Genomic DNA, 16,019 nt, shown 5'->3' with positions numbered 1-16,019 from the left:
ATAGGAAATTCGTTTTGCGAAGCACCTCCAAAACGGAAAACTCTTTCGTCTAGCGAGTTTTCCGTCTTGCAAGGCATTCGTCTTGCGGGGCACCACTGTATACCCAATACATCACTGTCCTTCCTCTTCCAACCAACCTTTTATAGAGAGATGTTTCCTAGCCTGGATCTATACTGCAATTGTTTTTAGATGTTTTATCGCTTGTGGGTTTGCCATCCTGGGCTCCTTTGGGAGGAAGTGTGGGAAACAAATTTAATAACTAAAACAGATAACTGTGCACCCTGCTTTATTCCACTCACACCCATGGGCATGACGTAGAGCTTGTAGGTGGGGGCACTTGAAATTCCGCACACATGTACTATAAGCCTTGAGATGGGTGCCTTTTATGACCCCCATTTATTTACTTTAAAAAAATAATCAATATTTTAAATTAACACTAAAATATTTATATATAGCGAAAGAAAGGTGTAGCTCTAGAACACCGCAGAGTTATAATAGTAATTTACTGTGGTGCTATGACACTGTGCTACAATAGTGCTGAGGTGTGTTTAAAAACAACAACACATTTTTGTTCACTGCCATTTTAGCAACAGGATTAACAGCAGTGACCAAAAAAGAATTTGTTTTTTAATCTTTCTTTCTTTCTTTCAAAAATATATAATCAGAAAAAGTATTTTAGTGATAATTAAAAGATTGAAATGTTATGATATTATACTGAAGGTGTCCTGAGCTGTGATAGGTTCGCTATCCACCCTTTGAATTTTTTTGGAAGAGAAATGCTAAAGGCATCTGCATCTGTGGAGATTGCGCTGCTATTATTTTCTTTTGGAAAATGTTGAGTTTTTGTTATCTGAGAAGAGATGGAACAGCACCCAGAAAATTCAACTGGACGATGATTGGACGATGGTAGCATGTGGATGCTCTGTAAACAATGAATGAATGAATGAAGCATGGCAATTCCATGTCTCTAGTGGGAGCCTTGCAGCTCTCGGCTGAAAGTGATCAGCCAGTAGGAGGCAGCCCATTTTGCAATCCAGACTACTGTTCCACTCCAGAGGCAGATGACTGGGACCAGCCACATCTGCAATGCTGAAGTAGAGGAGGAAAGTGGAGCTGCTAGGTGTCTCCCCCCCAAAGACTGAGTTCATGGTCACCTCCAGAGCCAACACAAGGGTGATGCTGCTCTTTGTTTGTGTCTTCTACCAGTGTTGATTGGTTATTTGCCATGAGTTGGGGGTGTGTTATGTGTGGTATGATTCTGTCGTTGTTGGCTGGCAGATATATTGTATGAGGTGGTAGATGGTTGTAGTGGTTGTGTGCTTTTATGTTGGTTGGGAGTTTGTATTGTGCTGCCTAGTGCTTTTCTCTTATCTTGGCTACATAGGGTTCTTGCAGATATGGATCCAGCGCTACCTTGGTTCTCGAACATAATCCCTTCTGGAAGTCTGTTCGACTTCCAAAATGTTCGAAAACCAAGGCGCGGCTTCCGATTGGCGCAGGCGCCCTGGAAGCAATAGCCGACAACCACACCAGGCATTCAGGTTCCAAAAAATGTTCAAAATCCAGAACACTTACTTCTGGGTTTTCGGCGTTCAGTTCCGATTTGTTCGTCAACTAAGCTGTTTGAGAACCAAGGTTCTACTGTGTTGCATATTTATGTATTTGTATTTTTCTTAATATAAATAATTTGAAACTGTGCTCATTGTGTATTTACATATTTTGATCATCTCCCCCCTTTTTTCCTTTTTTTCTTTTTTTGCCCTGAAAGTGTATCAGCAGCTCACACGGAAGAAAGAGATTTCAACCAGGAAAAAAGTGCGGGGAATGGTTAAACAACCTCTTCTCCAGTGCCATTGCCCTTTGTCAGTTTGCTCCCTTCCCACCACAGTGGTTAAACCTAGGAAGCCACCTTATGTTAAGTCAGACCATTGATCCCTCAAACTCAATACTGTCTATAGTGACTGACAACAGCTCTCCAGGGCTCTACCTGGAGATGCCAGAGACTGAACATGGGACTGACTTCTTGCATGCAAATCAGATGTCCTGCCACTAAGCCATGGCCCTTTAAGGTTGTTTTTTTTAAAAAAAAAACAATCACACTGCAGAACCTCCTAACATGCAATTTAGCCTGTATCCAGGGCCAGATTTAGTTTTGATGAGGCCTTTAGCTACTGAAGGTAATGGGGCCCTTTATATGTCCAGCTGTCCTTCGTCAACAACAAATAGTCGCTGTTTTTTGTGTTGAATATATGCTGTGTGGTAATTTATGGACCTAATAGGTATCTAAAACCATTTACGCATGTTGTATGCAACCGATCCATGCAGAATGTAGGCGCCCTATATATAGAAAGGAGCAAACCAGTGATATTTTAGGGAGCAGGCTAGCAGGCAGGGCCCATTACTTACATCATAGGAGCCTACACAACACAAAACACTGTTGCTGCATGTAGGTTTTGTTTTGTTTTCTTTATCTTATTTTGGAAATGTACGTCCAGGTTTTTTTCTTTATTTGGGGGGAGCAAGAGAGTTGGGCCCTAATCTATAGCTTGTTTAGCTTATACATAAATCCAGCACTGCCTGTATCTGAGGCTTTTGAGGTTCCACTGTATCATACTGCCATAATAATCTAAACAGAAGTATTTCCTTCTTGTAAGGACCTTCCCACCAACTGAGATCAAATTAGAATCAAACTGGAAATGTTTAACTGAAGGATAGCATAAAGATCTAACTTAATTACAAAAACAAAACAAAACAAAAAACAATGTAGGAAACAGGAGATATTTTGCAATTTGTGGAGCATAGTGTACATAGTTTATTCCTGCCACAGGCCCATAGCATGATTGTGTGACATCGTCACAATTCAATTTTCACAGTGTAGGATGATCACTTATGCCATCCTTAATGTAGTACAAAGTAATTAATCCATTTCCCACGCAGGAGGAATGAATATATGAAGCCATCATCAGGCAGAATTTCCTTTGGCTGCTCTGGGAGTTTAGCAGAACCCCTAGACAGTTGCTGCTTTCTAACAGTTACAGAGGAGGGAGAGCACATTTTAAGAAGGAAATGGATGAACTGGAATGGGTCCAGAGGAAGGCAGCAAAGGGACCAAGACCTATAGCACATCAGGAGTGGGGAATATTTGGCTTTCCAGGTGTTGTTGAACTACAATTTCCAGGGGTAATGAGAGCGGTAGTTCAGCAACATCTGGAGGGCCAAAGGTTCCCCACCGTGGATACATACCGTATTTTTCGCTTCATAAGATGCACTTTTTCCCTCTTAAAATCTAAGGGGAAATGTCTGTGTGTCTTATGGAGCGAATGTGTGGTCCCTGGGGCTGGGGGGGGGACCCGGGCTTCCCCCGCCAGCCCCACAAGCTCTGGGAGCAGCGGGAAGGCTGCACGCAGCCTGTCCGCTGCTCCCTGAGCTTCCCCTGCTAGCCCCGACAAGCTCCTGAGCAGCTCTGGGGTAGCCCGCGAAGCCTCCGCAGGGCAGCAGGGAGCCTTCATCCCGTTGCCCTGGGGAGGCTTCGCGCGGCTATCCTGGGCTTTTGCGAGAGGTGGGAAAAGCCAGGGATAGCCGCACTCCCTTTAAAGAGCTGCGCGGAGTGTGTGTGTGTGGCTCTTGGGGGCTTTTTCCGGAGAAAAGCCTGCAAGCGCCGCACACACTCTCCACGCGGCTCATGAAAGGGAGCGCTGAGCAGAGCCTGGGATGCATACAGGCTCTGCTCAGCGCTCCCTTTAAATAATATTTGTTTTCTTGAATTCCCCCCCCCCAAAAAAAAGTAGGTGCGCCTTACGGTCAGGTGCGCCTTATGGAGCGAAAAATACGGTAGCTCTGATTAAGGTATAGCACAGGGGTCTGCAACCTTTAAGACAAAAAGAGCCACTTGGACCCGTTTCTGAAGAAAAAAAACTGGGAGCCGCAAAACCATTGCGACATTTAAAACAAATATAACACTGCATATATTGTTTCTTACCTTAATGCCCGATCTGACAGCGGGCGGGAAGGTGACTAACGCACCGCCCCCATGCGACGTCACAGCCAGTACAGCGCCCGCCACAGTGGGGATTGTCAGGGCGCACAATGCGCCTCCTCCCCTCGCTAGTATCTGCCCCGGAGCCGCGGCAAAGGTGTAAAAGAGCCACATGCGGCTCCGGAGCCACGGGTTGCAGACCCCTGATATAGCAGCTATCCTGCCTGTAGAAAGGAACCTGTGAATGAGCCAAAGGTGTCAGAATTCTTGGGGCATTGCCACGTGGGTCTAAAAGAGGGGTGTCCAATTCATAAGAGAATGCGATCTACTCCCACTATAAATAAACTGGCAGTGAACTACCCATTGGATTGACCAGAGTTGTTGAGCGTTTTGGGGGGAGGGTGAGTCGAAGTTGGTCAGCTTTTTTTAGGGGGAGAGACCAGAGTTGCTGATCAGGTTAGACAGGCCTGGTCTAAAACATGAGTTGAGGCTGTGGGTGAGGATTAAGTGCACTGCTGTTTTTTTTTACTCTTTCACACACATTATAATCATACACAGAGACCGAGCTACAGCCAAAGTGCAGTCACGGCTTCATGTACCAATTATTTCGATCGTTGCTTCATACCTCACCTTGACTCGAAGTACAACTGAAGTACAGAGATTATGTTACTCCTCATTCTGATGAAGCTCCTGCGTTCTAAACTGCAGAAACCCCGTGCCAGGACAGAAACAAGTGGATGGTTAGAAGCCTCTGCATAACTTTGTCACAGCAATAGATTCGACTTTGCCTAATTTTGTTTTTGCTTCATTAGGATAATGGCTAACCCGACTGTGGAAATGATGACCATCCCAAGAACTTAACTGGATTCTTTTTCCTTCTGTTTTCAGGAGCCAGATCTGGCAGATCCAGATAACCCTGCAGATCCTACTGGTGCAGAGGGATCCAAAGACAACTGTCAGAGTCCAACTCTGGGAAGTGGGATATTGAAGTACAGGAGCAGATCCCAAGGTACAGTTGATTTCATTGAGTGGGTGAATAAAAGATTTTAGAGTATGTAGTTAAGAAAGGCTCTCATAGAATCAGAGAGCTGAAAGGGACCCAATGGATCCTTTGGCCAAGCCTTCAATGCAAGAATATGCACCCATACAGGGTTCAAACTGGTGACCTTGGCGTTATCAGCACCACGCTCTAACCAACTGAGCTAACCCATAAGGCAATGCTCTGGCCTTGTCCACCAACTATGATTTCCATTGGGAGAGGGAGCGTGGCTCAGGGACAGAGCACACTTGCCGCATGCAGAATGTTTCAGGATCAGTCCTCATCACCTTCAGCTAAAAGGGTAATCAGGTAAAAAATAGGTGATGAGCAAAAACTCTGCCTAAGAACCTGGAGAGACAGTGCCGGCTTTAAGAATAAACTGCTTTTGCCAGACTGAAACTCATAATATGAGATTAGTCCTAAATCTTATAAGCTGTATATGCAGCATACTTTGTTATTTGATACTAATTTTGACTGCGACCCTTTAAACACACCAGGGTCTAAGTGTTAAGACTCTGCTCTGAAAGTGTTTTGAGAATGGTGGTTTGCATCTGACTACTGGGATAAATTATTGCTACCCACTTGGATGTGTGTGTCTCTATATATATCTAGAGACGAAGATAAAATTTATCATCATTTGTTTATATGACTTAGGAAATTTACCCATCAATCACTTCCGAATGTGCATGCAAAATGTTAAAAGCAGTGTACCTGATCCCATCACAACTGACAGATGTTAAAAGATGCTTTGAAATGTGTGTAATAAACGGCATCTCTGGGTTTTCCCTCAGGGGCGGCAACGCGTTTAGAATCCGTAGGCGAAGATGACGAGTTGACAGTGGAAAATGGAGATGTGAATTATGAAATAGCCATGAAATATTCCCGGGGAGGGAGAAAACATTCTCTCCCACAGCATTTGGACACAGGAACCAGACAGGTGAGGGGTTGCACAGTTTACTGTCTTCAAATGTCCAAGGAATCCTCCCATTAGTCCCAATTTTCATTGTTGCGGGTTAAAGAAGAAAAGGGACACTCCCCCCTCCTAAACACAGGGACACCTGTCTGTCTTCAGGTGCGCATCCAGGTGAGGTGAGAAGGGGGAGAGTATTGGAGACAGGCATTGGGTTGATACCTCCCTGAAAGGGCAGGTACTTCACCTCACCAGAAAAAGATTTCTGAAGACGCACACAAATTTTAAATCAGTGAATTCAGAGTAAAGACTAGACGTAGAATTGCCAAATGTTTGAGACATGGAACAGCAAACACTAAAAGAAAGAAAGAAAGCTTCTTTGGGAAACAGCAAATGCGACGCAACAGTTTTGGCTTATTTCTAAATATTGTGGTTGTTTCATTTGCCCAGGAATATCATATCGTTAAGAAATCTACTCGCTCTTTAAGTGCTGCGCAGGTTGAATATCCATGGCGACTCACCCAGCCATCTATTATTTCCAACATTGTCCTGATGAAGGGGCAAGGCAAGGTAAGATTATTTGCAAATAGGAACATCTCTAGTGTCTGTCAATCTTATGCATACTAATAGAATTCTGAGTTACAGTTTATATTCCCATCTTACCGCTAATTTACCTTTATATACGCCCTTAAATGTAGCTTCTGGGAATATCAGTTGCGCCAATTTGAAAATGCGGGTGCTGTTTTAAAGGCATGTGCCTTTAATGGCGCCACCGCAAACTCATGGTTCGCACTGGAATGATTTAGGCCCACATATTGGTACTAATAACCAGCACATTTAAACTGCTTGGACTGAAACATAGTTTCTGACAATTGAGTTGGTATCTCGTTGCTCCAGGTTTGGTTTGGGTTGTTGTTTATTCATTGTTTTGTTGTATGTGCTCCGATTTATATACATCTTGAAAATATCAGTAAAAATGCTTTCCTTTTTTTTTGAAAAAAAAGTGGTAAATCTCACACCTCCTATTTTACACCATTCCAATTTTCATAGTGGATGCTCAACCTAGCTGATAATCTTGTTTCCGCTTATTCTCGTAAGGTTAAGATGAATTAACATTTCAGTTTTCCACTCCTCTCCTCTCCACCCTCTTCCTCCCCATACTCCGCAGGGTCTTGGATTCAGCATTGTGGGAGGGCAGGATTCTGCCCGGGGACGCATGGGCATCTTTGTGAAGACCATTTTCCCCAATGGGGCTGCAGCTGCTGACGGCCGACTGAAAGAAGGTATTTGTAGCGCAAGAGAAGAGATTTCTGCCGGTTCAGCTTATGAAACCATACACTGCAGGCAGAGGCAATAGCTAGTTTTTTTTTTAATTTTTTTATTGGTTTTACAAAGTTTTTTAAAACAAACAAACACATATAAAGACATACAAACACGTATAGTTTCATAATATTTTTTCCATAAACCTCTTTTCTCGGACTCCCCCATACCTCCCCTTTCTGCATCCCAATGTCCATAATTTTTTAGCAACTTCTAAATATTTCTTTCCAACCTCTGTCGTCTTAATCTTTTCTTTAATCTAATCTTATGTCACTGTAACCCTTTCTTTCCGGAAACCTCAACATTCTAGCATTCATCAAGTTTATAATAGTCCTTTAGATAGCTTTTAAATTTCTTCCAATCTTCTTCCGCCGTCTCTTTCCCTGATCGCGGATTCTGCCAGTCATCTCTGCCAATGTCATATAGTCCATCACTTTCATCTGCCATTCTTCCAGGGTGGGTAGATCTTGTGTCTTCCAATACTTTGCGATAAGTATTCTTGCTGCAGTTGTTGCGTACATAAAGAAAGTTCTATCTTTCTTTGGCACCAATTGGCCGACAATGCCCAAGAGAAAGGCCTCTGGCTTCTTAAGGAAAGTACATTTAAGTACCTTTTTCATTTCATTATATATCATTTCCCAGAAAGCCTTGATCTTCGGGCATGTCCACCAAAGATGGTAGAAAGTACCTTCAGTTTCTTTACATTTCCAACATTTGTTGTCAGGCAAGTGGTAAATTTTTGCAAGCTTGACTGGGGTCATGTACCACCTATAAATCATTTTCATAATATTTTCCTTTAAGGCATTACATGCCGTAAATTTAATACCGGTGTTCCACAACCTTTCCCAGTCAGCAAACATAATATTATGACCAATATCCTGTGCCCACTTAATCATGGCTGATTTAACTGTTTCATCTTGTGTATTCCATTTCAGCAGCAAATTATACATTTTTGACAGATTCTTAGTATTGGGTTCTAACAGTTCAGTCTCTAATTTTGATTTTTCCACCTGGAAGCCAATTTTCCTGTCTTGTTTGTAAACCTCCATTATTTGATAATAATGGAGCCAATCTCATACTTTAGGTTTCAATTTCTCATGACTCTGTAGTTTCAATTTGTCTCCGTCCTGTTCCAAAATCTCCCAATACTTTAGCCATCCGGCCTCCATATTGAGTTTCTTCAGTGCCTTAGCCTCCAAGGGTGACACCCATCTAGGGGTTTTGTTTTCCAACAGGTCTTTATATCTTATCCAGACATTAAACAACGCTTTTCTGACAATGTGATTTTTAAAGGCCGTATGCGCTTTGATTTTATCATACCATAAATATGCATGCCAACCAAATGTATTATTAAAACCTTCTAAATCCAAGATATCTGTATTCTCGAGGAGCATCCACTCTTTCAGCCAGCAAAAAGCCGCTGCTTCATAATACAATTTTAAGTCCGGCAGGGCAAATCCCCCTCTTTCTTTTGCATCTGTAAGTATTTTAAATTTTATTCTGGGCTTTTTGCCCTGCCAGACAAATTTCGAAATATCTTTCTGCCACCTCTTGAAGCAGTCCATCTTGTCAATAATCTGCAAGGTTTGAAACAAAAATAACATTCTAGGCAATACATTCATCTTAATGACAGCAATTCGGCCTAACATTGACAATTTCAGCTTTAACCATATTTCTAAATCTTTTTTAATTTCTGCCCAACATTTTTCATAGTTGTCCTTATACAAATTCAGATTTTTAGATGTCAAATACACCCCTAGATATTTTACCTTCTTAACCACCATCAGACCTGTCTCTTCTTGAAACTTCTCCTTCTCCATATCTGTTAAGTTTTTCCCTAAGACTTTAGTTTTTTGTTTATTCAATTTAAATCCAGCTACCTGGCCAAATTGTCGAATTATTTCTAACACCCTTTTCGTACTAGTGTTTGGCTCTTGCAAAGTCAATACAAGGTCATCTGCGAATGCCCTTAACTTGTAATGTTTAGTTCCGACCTGTACACCTTTAACTTGCTGGTCATCTCTAATCATATTCAGCAACACCTCCAGAACCGAAATAAAAAACAATGGGGAAATTGGGCACCCCTGTCGTGTTCCTTTTTCTATCTTAAGTTCCTCAGTTATCACATTATTTACAATCAGCTTAGTTTTTTGTTCAGAATATATCGCACTCATACCATTCTCAAATCCTTGGCCTACCCCCATCCCATGAAGATTCTTTTTCAATAGCAATAGCTAGTTGCTCCGGCACATGCTGTCAACCCAGGGTTGGGGCCATGATGGCAGGGTGAGTGTCCCAGGGGCGAGATGCCCATGGCGGCAAAGGAAGCCGCTTATGGCAGGCTGCTTCCTGGGCGGCGGGGAGGAGCTGCTTCGCTTTGTCAGCAGCCTTCCTCCCTTCCCTCTTCCTTTTGACAGCTCAGGGGAGGCTCCCCCCCAGGAAGCAGCCCGGGAACAAGGGACAATGGCCCGCTGCCCGCCCACGACTCCCAAGCCTCCCCCAAGCTGTCAAAATGAAAGGGGAAGGGGGGAAGGCCGCTGGCTTCGGGGTCGGCTTGGGAGTCCCAGGTGGGCGGCACGCTGAATGGCACCCCCCTCAGTGATGGATTCCTGAGGATTCCTGCATTGCAGAGGGTTAGACTAGATGACTCTGGGGAGCCCTTCCAACTCTATGACAATAAACCAGGAACACACCAGGGAGCCTGCTCATATTTCTCAGGATAAGCACTTTGTCTCCTGTCTGCATATTAACGCCTGTTTTGCCTTTCTAGGAGATGAACTCCTAGAAGTTAATGGAGAGTCCTTGCAAGGACTGACTCACCAGGAAGCCATTCAAACGTTTAAGGTAACATAACTTCAGGTGGGACCTTCCAGCAGTAGTAGATGATGTCCTGGAGTGGAAACATGGGTTCTCCCCAAAATACTCTATTTCCGTGGCTGCCCTTTACGTGTCTGGATCTCAGTTTCATCACATGGTGGCTTTGTTTTGATGAGCAAGGAGCCATGTTTCCCCTGAGCCACTAGGAAAACAGGATCCTGGACTAGATAGGCCACTGGCTCGATCCTGTAGGGATCTTCTTAGATCTCACATTATGTTTTTATGTTTCCCTATCACAGTGGCGGGACGCAGGTGGCGCTGTGGTTTAAACCACAGAGCCTAGGACTTGCCGATCAGAAGGTCGGCGGTTCGAATCCCCGTGACGGGGTGAGCTCCCATTGCTCGGTCCCTGCTCCTGCCAACCTAGCAGTTCGAAAGCACGTCAAAGTGCAAGTAGATAAATAGGTACCACTCTGGCAGAAAGGTAAAAGGCGTTTCCATGCGCTGCTCTGGTTCGCCAGAAGCGGCTTAGTCATGCTGGCCACATGACCAGAAGCTGTACGCTGGCTCCCTCGGCCAATAAAGTGAGATGAGCGCCGCAACCCCAGAGTCGGCCACGACTGGACCTAATGGTCAGAGGTCCCTTTACCTTTACCTATCACAGTGGCAACATTAACTTAGATGTCAGTCCTAGGCCTTGGTTTTTATCAGGGGATAATAATGCCACCTTAAGTTCCATGATGACAGAAAAATGGGAAATAAATATATTCAGAATAATAAACACAATGGTAAACATAACAAACTGTGCTGTTGCTTCTTTAGCAACTCAAGAAAGGCGTGGTGACCCTCACAGTACGAACCAGGCTTCGCAGCCCAAGCCTTACTCCATGTCCAACGCCTACGTTATTGAGCCGTTCCAGCTCCCCAAGCTCTACTGCCAGTGCAGGACCTCCTTTGCCCGGCTGCGAAGATGGAGATATTTCCCCTGCAAATCGTAAGGGGCCTGGTCCCAAGGACAGGGTCGTCATGGAAGTGACGCTCAATAAAGGTTTGAGGAAACTTTGGCTACTATTTACAAAGGGTTGTGGAAGATCACAGAAACCTTGTAGGCAATGGGGCTTTTTGGAGGGTGGGGAACCAAAAAACGGTAATGATACTGTGCCTACTTTAGAGCAGGCAGACTTAAAGTTTGAGGAATCTAGCTTGATTTTTTACTTTAACCTTGAGATCTACCAACCAGAGCCAGTGCCTCTGAGCACATTCTCAGCTGGGATGTAAGAAGACAGCTGTTTCCGTTCTGACCTTTATCCGTCACAATCAGAGCAGTCTCCGTTCTGCTGCAGTTCGGATTGCAAACTGCTGTGGAAGTGTGGAGAACGGAAGTTAGGATTGGAAAAATGAGAAACAGAGAGAGGCCAAATTTAACAAATTCATCCATCGCAAACATGTCATTGGCAACAGATTTTCTTCTTCAATCAAATGTTTTTCTCTGTAAAGGGTAAAGCCTTGGATTAAGTGAAAATACAGGCTCACATTTTAATGACGCCCTTGAATTGGGGCAGGGTGAACCCACCAGGAAACCACAGAAGGCCAAATGCTCTTCTGTGTGAAAGAGCCAGGAGAGCAAGGGAGACAGAGATGCAACCTCATTCAGCTGCATTGACCTTTCCCATACCACATCAGTGGTGAAAGATTAATAACCTTCTGTGGGGGAAGCCAAGGGAGACAGGCAGAAATAGCATCATATACCTGCTGCTGTACCAGAAGCAGCAGCTCACCTGGGGAGTGGAGACATGATGCTAACTTCCCAGAAGCAGTGTTGCTGCCCCCTATTGGAAATATGGGGCTGTGAGGGTGCACCAGCAGAGCCAACGCAGTGCTTCTACCGTTGCACCCACAAACCTCTGACCTCACTGTCTGTTTGCCCCTTCTCCTTCCCAGTTAGTGGCAGCGACCCCTGCTGCCAGAAAGCTAACATTGCAGCTACTCCTTGCTGTGTGAGCTGTTTCTGTGTTGTAGGGGCTGAACTAATCCCACCCCTACCACAAGTTGACCTATGTGAGGGAACTCAGCTGAAGGGCACCATCATATGCTTGCTGCAGAGTTGACTCTTCACCTCCACGCTTAGAGGAAGTAAACACTATTCATGTGTGAAAGGTTCCCCCTTGTTATATACTGAGTTGAATAGGATCCAAAATGCATCAGTCTGATTGCCCCTAGGACAATAGCATTCAGAATGCAGCAGTCTGATTGGTCCTAGAACAATAGGATCCAGAATGCAGCAGTCTGATTGGTCCACAGGAACCACCCAATCCAGCTCCAGGTGGAAGTGAATCCGCAACCTGATTGGCCTACAGGTGAATCCCGGAATTAGCCAGTCATGTGGGGCCCATTTTGTAAACAATGTATATAAAGCAGACATTCTGGGGGAACTTCCATTCTTCCTCACCACTATGAGCTGAATAAAGAGCATGAAATCCACTCTCAACTCCGAGTATATTTCACCCCCCTTATTTGTTTGTGTTTATTTTGTCTTGGTTTTGAGTTGCTAAAATCCTGGTTTTCACCCTGTTCCCCTTTTCTTTTGTCCTTCCTTTCCAAGTCCTCCTCCTCATGGGTCCCTTTGTGAGTTTCATTTTTTAAAGCGATCGTTCTTACAGAATGATAGCCTTTTATAAATGTAGTGAGCTGCTTTGGGAACTCCTCTGAAAAAAACACAACAAGTACCAATCCAATAAAGAAACAAACAAACAAGCCATGTGAATGAAAACAGTTCAAATCTGGTTTAAATTTATAGTTCATGTAACCCCTAGTCAACTTTCGTCAAGAATTTTCACTGGAAGCAGTGACATTTTTGCATTGAGAGAGTCCATTCAATTATTAAAAGCTTGGGAGTAAGGACTCTGCATGTTCACATTGGAAACTGACATGGAAAGACTTTGTAATGGGCTTTCTATTATTTAAATTTGCTCTTGGGCATAAGCACAGATGGGGGGTTGGGGGAGAAGAAATGAACATAAAGTCAAATGTTTAAATAGACCTCTGTGAAATTCTCTCATCCCCCACCAGCTTCCAGAAGGCCTATTCTGTGGGAAAATCCAGGATAATAGACTTTATTCAACTGGTAGGATTAGTAGGGTGCTTCCAAACTGTTGCTGCTTTCACGGGAAATTCAATCACATGCCAGCAAATTCAGGTTGCACCATTGTAACTGATTGGGAAGTCTCACGAAACCAACCTGCTTCCTTTAACAGACCAGACCATTTGCAATAAGAACAGTGATGGGACAATCACTGAAAAACATCATCTCACTTACCTGCAAAAAAGTTGGTATATATGCTCATTAAATAGCTAACTTACCTATTCTCCCTTGCAAACAAATCTGAAAGCACCCAGTGACCTGTTAAGGCAAGGTTTTTGCACCCCCTGATCATATATATTTTTTAATTAACATACACACAGTCTCCTGGGACGCGGGTGGCGCTGTGGGTTAAAGCCTCAGCGCCTAGGGCTTGCCGATCGAAAGGTCGGCGGTTCGAATCCCCGCGGCGGGGTGCGCTCCCGCTGCTCGGTCCCAGCGCCTGCCAACCTAGCAGTTCGAAAGCACCCCCGGGTGCAAGTAGATAAATAGGTACCGCTTACCAGCGGGAAGGTAAACGGGTTCCGTGTGCTGCGCTGGTGCAGGCTCGCCAGATGCAGCTTTGTCACGCTGGCCACGTGACCCGGAAGTGTCTCCGGACAGCGCTGGCCCCCGGCCTCTTGAGTGAGATGGGCGCACAAACCCCAGAGTCTGTCAAGACTGGCCCGTTCGGGCAGGGGTACCTTTACCTTTACCTTTACCTTTACCTTTACACACATTCTTATAAGTATCCTATAAAGAACAAACTGTAATAATTGCCAGTGTCCATTGTGATTATTGCAATAAAGAGTGCAGTAATGGCGGTGCTCAATCTTTGCTCTTTGTTTCAGAACCAGGTGTTGGGCTGGGCATTGGTGTTTGCTGTCTCACGCTGGAGAACAGCCTTCCAGGAATTTATATCCACAGCCTGGCCCCAGGATCAGTGGCGAAGATGGATGGAAGGTTAAGGTTAGTCAACCACAAATATTGTTATGCTGATGTCAGTGTCCTGTCAACATGGGTCTGGTTGTTTTGGTTTTCCCAATGTACAGTGGTACCTCGAGTTACATAGGCTTCAGGTTACATACGCTTCAGGTTACAGACTCCGCTAAGCCAGAAATAGTGCTTCAGGTTAAGAACTTTGCTTCAGGATAAGAGCAGAAATCGTGCTCTGGCAGCGTGGCAGCAGCAGGAGGCTGCTAAAGTGGTGCTTCAGTTTAAGAACAGTTTCAGGTTAAGAATAGACCTCTGGAACGAATTAAGTACTTAACCTGAGGTACCACTGTAATGCCTATATATTTGGTTCGAAAAATTGGTTCCCAGTGATACCATTGGGAATACAAAGGCGCCTAGTGGCCTCCATGCACCTCACCATGGCACCCTGGGTTCTGATACAGGGATATAAACATAAGAAAGCACACTTGAAGTTTCTCATGTTGGGAGCCATGGAATCTGCATTGCCTGTGGCTCCCGGTGGCCCTGGGCATTTCGGGCATGGTGATTTCATACAGCTGTGATCTAATGGTAACTTCACACTGACTCTTAATAGCCAGATAAGTTTGAGGAAAAAAGAGAGAGGACAGGGCTTAGGGGAATCGCATTGTAGAAATCCTCGTTTTGAATTTTCATTTTTTAAGACCCAACTCATGCCCGCATCTCTGCCATAAATGCATCAGCTAGCCAGCCAATCCTCTCCACCCATTTCCTTTACAGTGGTACCTCGGGTTACATATGCTTCAGGTTACATACACTTCAGGTTACACACTCCGCTAACCCAGAAATAGTGCTTCAGGTTAATAACATTGCTTCAGGATAAGAACAGAAATCGCACGGCGGTGGTGTGGCGGCAGCAGGAGGCCCCATTAGCTAAAGTGGTGCTTCAGGTTAAGAACAGTTTCAAGTTAAGAACGGACCTCCGGAACGAATTAAGTACATACAGGAACCACTGTATGGGAATAATCATATTGACCTGCCTTACAGGGCTGTTTTTGGGGTTATTGATAGAATTTGTTTTGCTTTTATTTATTTTAGTTCCCCTGCAGCCCTTTTTTTTTTTAATTCCACTTTCCAGAGCCCAAACACACACACACACATGCAAAACTAAAACCACAGCAGAAAACACACCCTAGTCTGCACCAGCAGTCCAGATAAAACAAATGAAAGAATTTTATAGGATATAAAAAGGAAAAGCAGCCATAATTTAAAATATAGCTCAACATATTTAACTAAAAGCAGATTGAAGTGAAAAGATATTAAAGCCTGGGGCCAATTCTTTCCTTGAAGAATTGTCCAACTCCATATGTGCCCCCACTTGACCACTTCAGTCTTTGGAACTGCCCCTTTTACATGTGGCACACAATGTTCGTTGCACACTTGAGAGAAGCCAATCTTTTAGTGTGACAGCATCCATTCACTGGAACCCCCTGCCTATTAATATTAGGCAGGCACCTTTCTTGTACTGCTTTCAGCATATGCTAAAAATATTTTTGTTTAGGCAATCTTGCTCAGATACGTAATTTTATTGTGTTTGGTTGTTTTAAAACCGTCTGTTTTTCTAATTTTATTCTACCCGGTGTTTTCAAGGTATACTTTCATCGCAGCTTTTAAAAAATGAACATGTCATACTATTTTATGTAAACTGCTTCGTTATACGTTTTGATTAAGCAAGTACATAAACCTTGCTAAGTAAAAATAAATAAAATAAAGACCTGAGGGAGTTCCATAGGTACAGGGATACCACTGAAAAGTCCTCACCTCCTGTTTAATTGACTCTGCTGAAAGGCCTACAAGCAGAACCTCTATGGCCAATCTTAAGGCCTAGACAGAATGATATGTGCTT

General features: G+C 44.0%; 1 protein-coding gene across 5 annotated transcripts in view; it reads left to right on the top strand.

The window, feature by feature from the left end:
• PDZD2 (PDZ domain containing 2) overlaps positions 1 to 16,019 on the top strand; it is a 254,232-nt gene that overhangs the window by 204,297 nt on the left and 33,916 nt on the right. For all 5 annotated transcript variants that reach the window (XM_082241726.1, XM_082241728.1, XM_082241727.1 and 2 more), the window contains 7 exons: positions 4,865 to 4,985; positions 5,807 to 5,952; positions 6,376 to 6,495; positions 7,094 to 7,208; positions 10,016 to 10,089; positions 10,885 to 11,110; positions 14,032 to 14,149. In XM_082241726.1, the coding sequence (XP_082097852.1) occupies positions 4,865 to 4,985; positions 5,807 to 5,952; positions 6,376 to 6,495; positions 7,094 to 7,208; positions 10,016 to 10,089; positions 10,885 to 11,110; positions 14,032 to 14,149 (920 nt within the window). The remainder of the gene's footprint in view (positions 1 to 4,864; positions 4,986 to 5,806; positions 5,953 to 6,375; positions 6,496 to 7,093; positions 7,209 to 10,015; positions 10,090 to 10,884; positions 11,111 to 14,031; positions 14,150 to 16,019) is intronic.

The sequence above is a fragment of the Podarcis vaucheri genome (genome assembly GCF_965113315.1).
Source record: "Podarcis vaucheri genome assembly, chromosome: 11".
NCBI classification, from domain to species: domain Eukaryota; kingdom Metazoa; phylum Chordata; class Lepidosauria; order Squamata; family Lacertidae; genus Podarcis; species Podarcis vaucheri.
The sequence above is the reverse complement of the archived record's forward strand: the minus strand, read 5'-3'. Positions and strand labels throughout refer to the sequence as shown.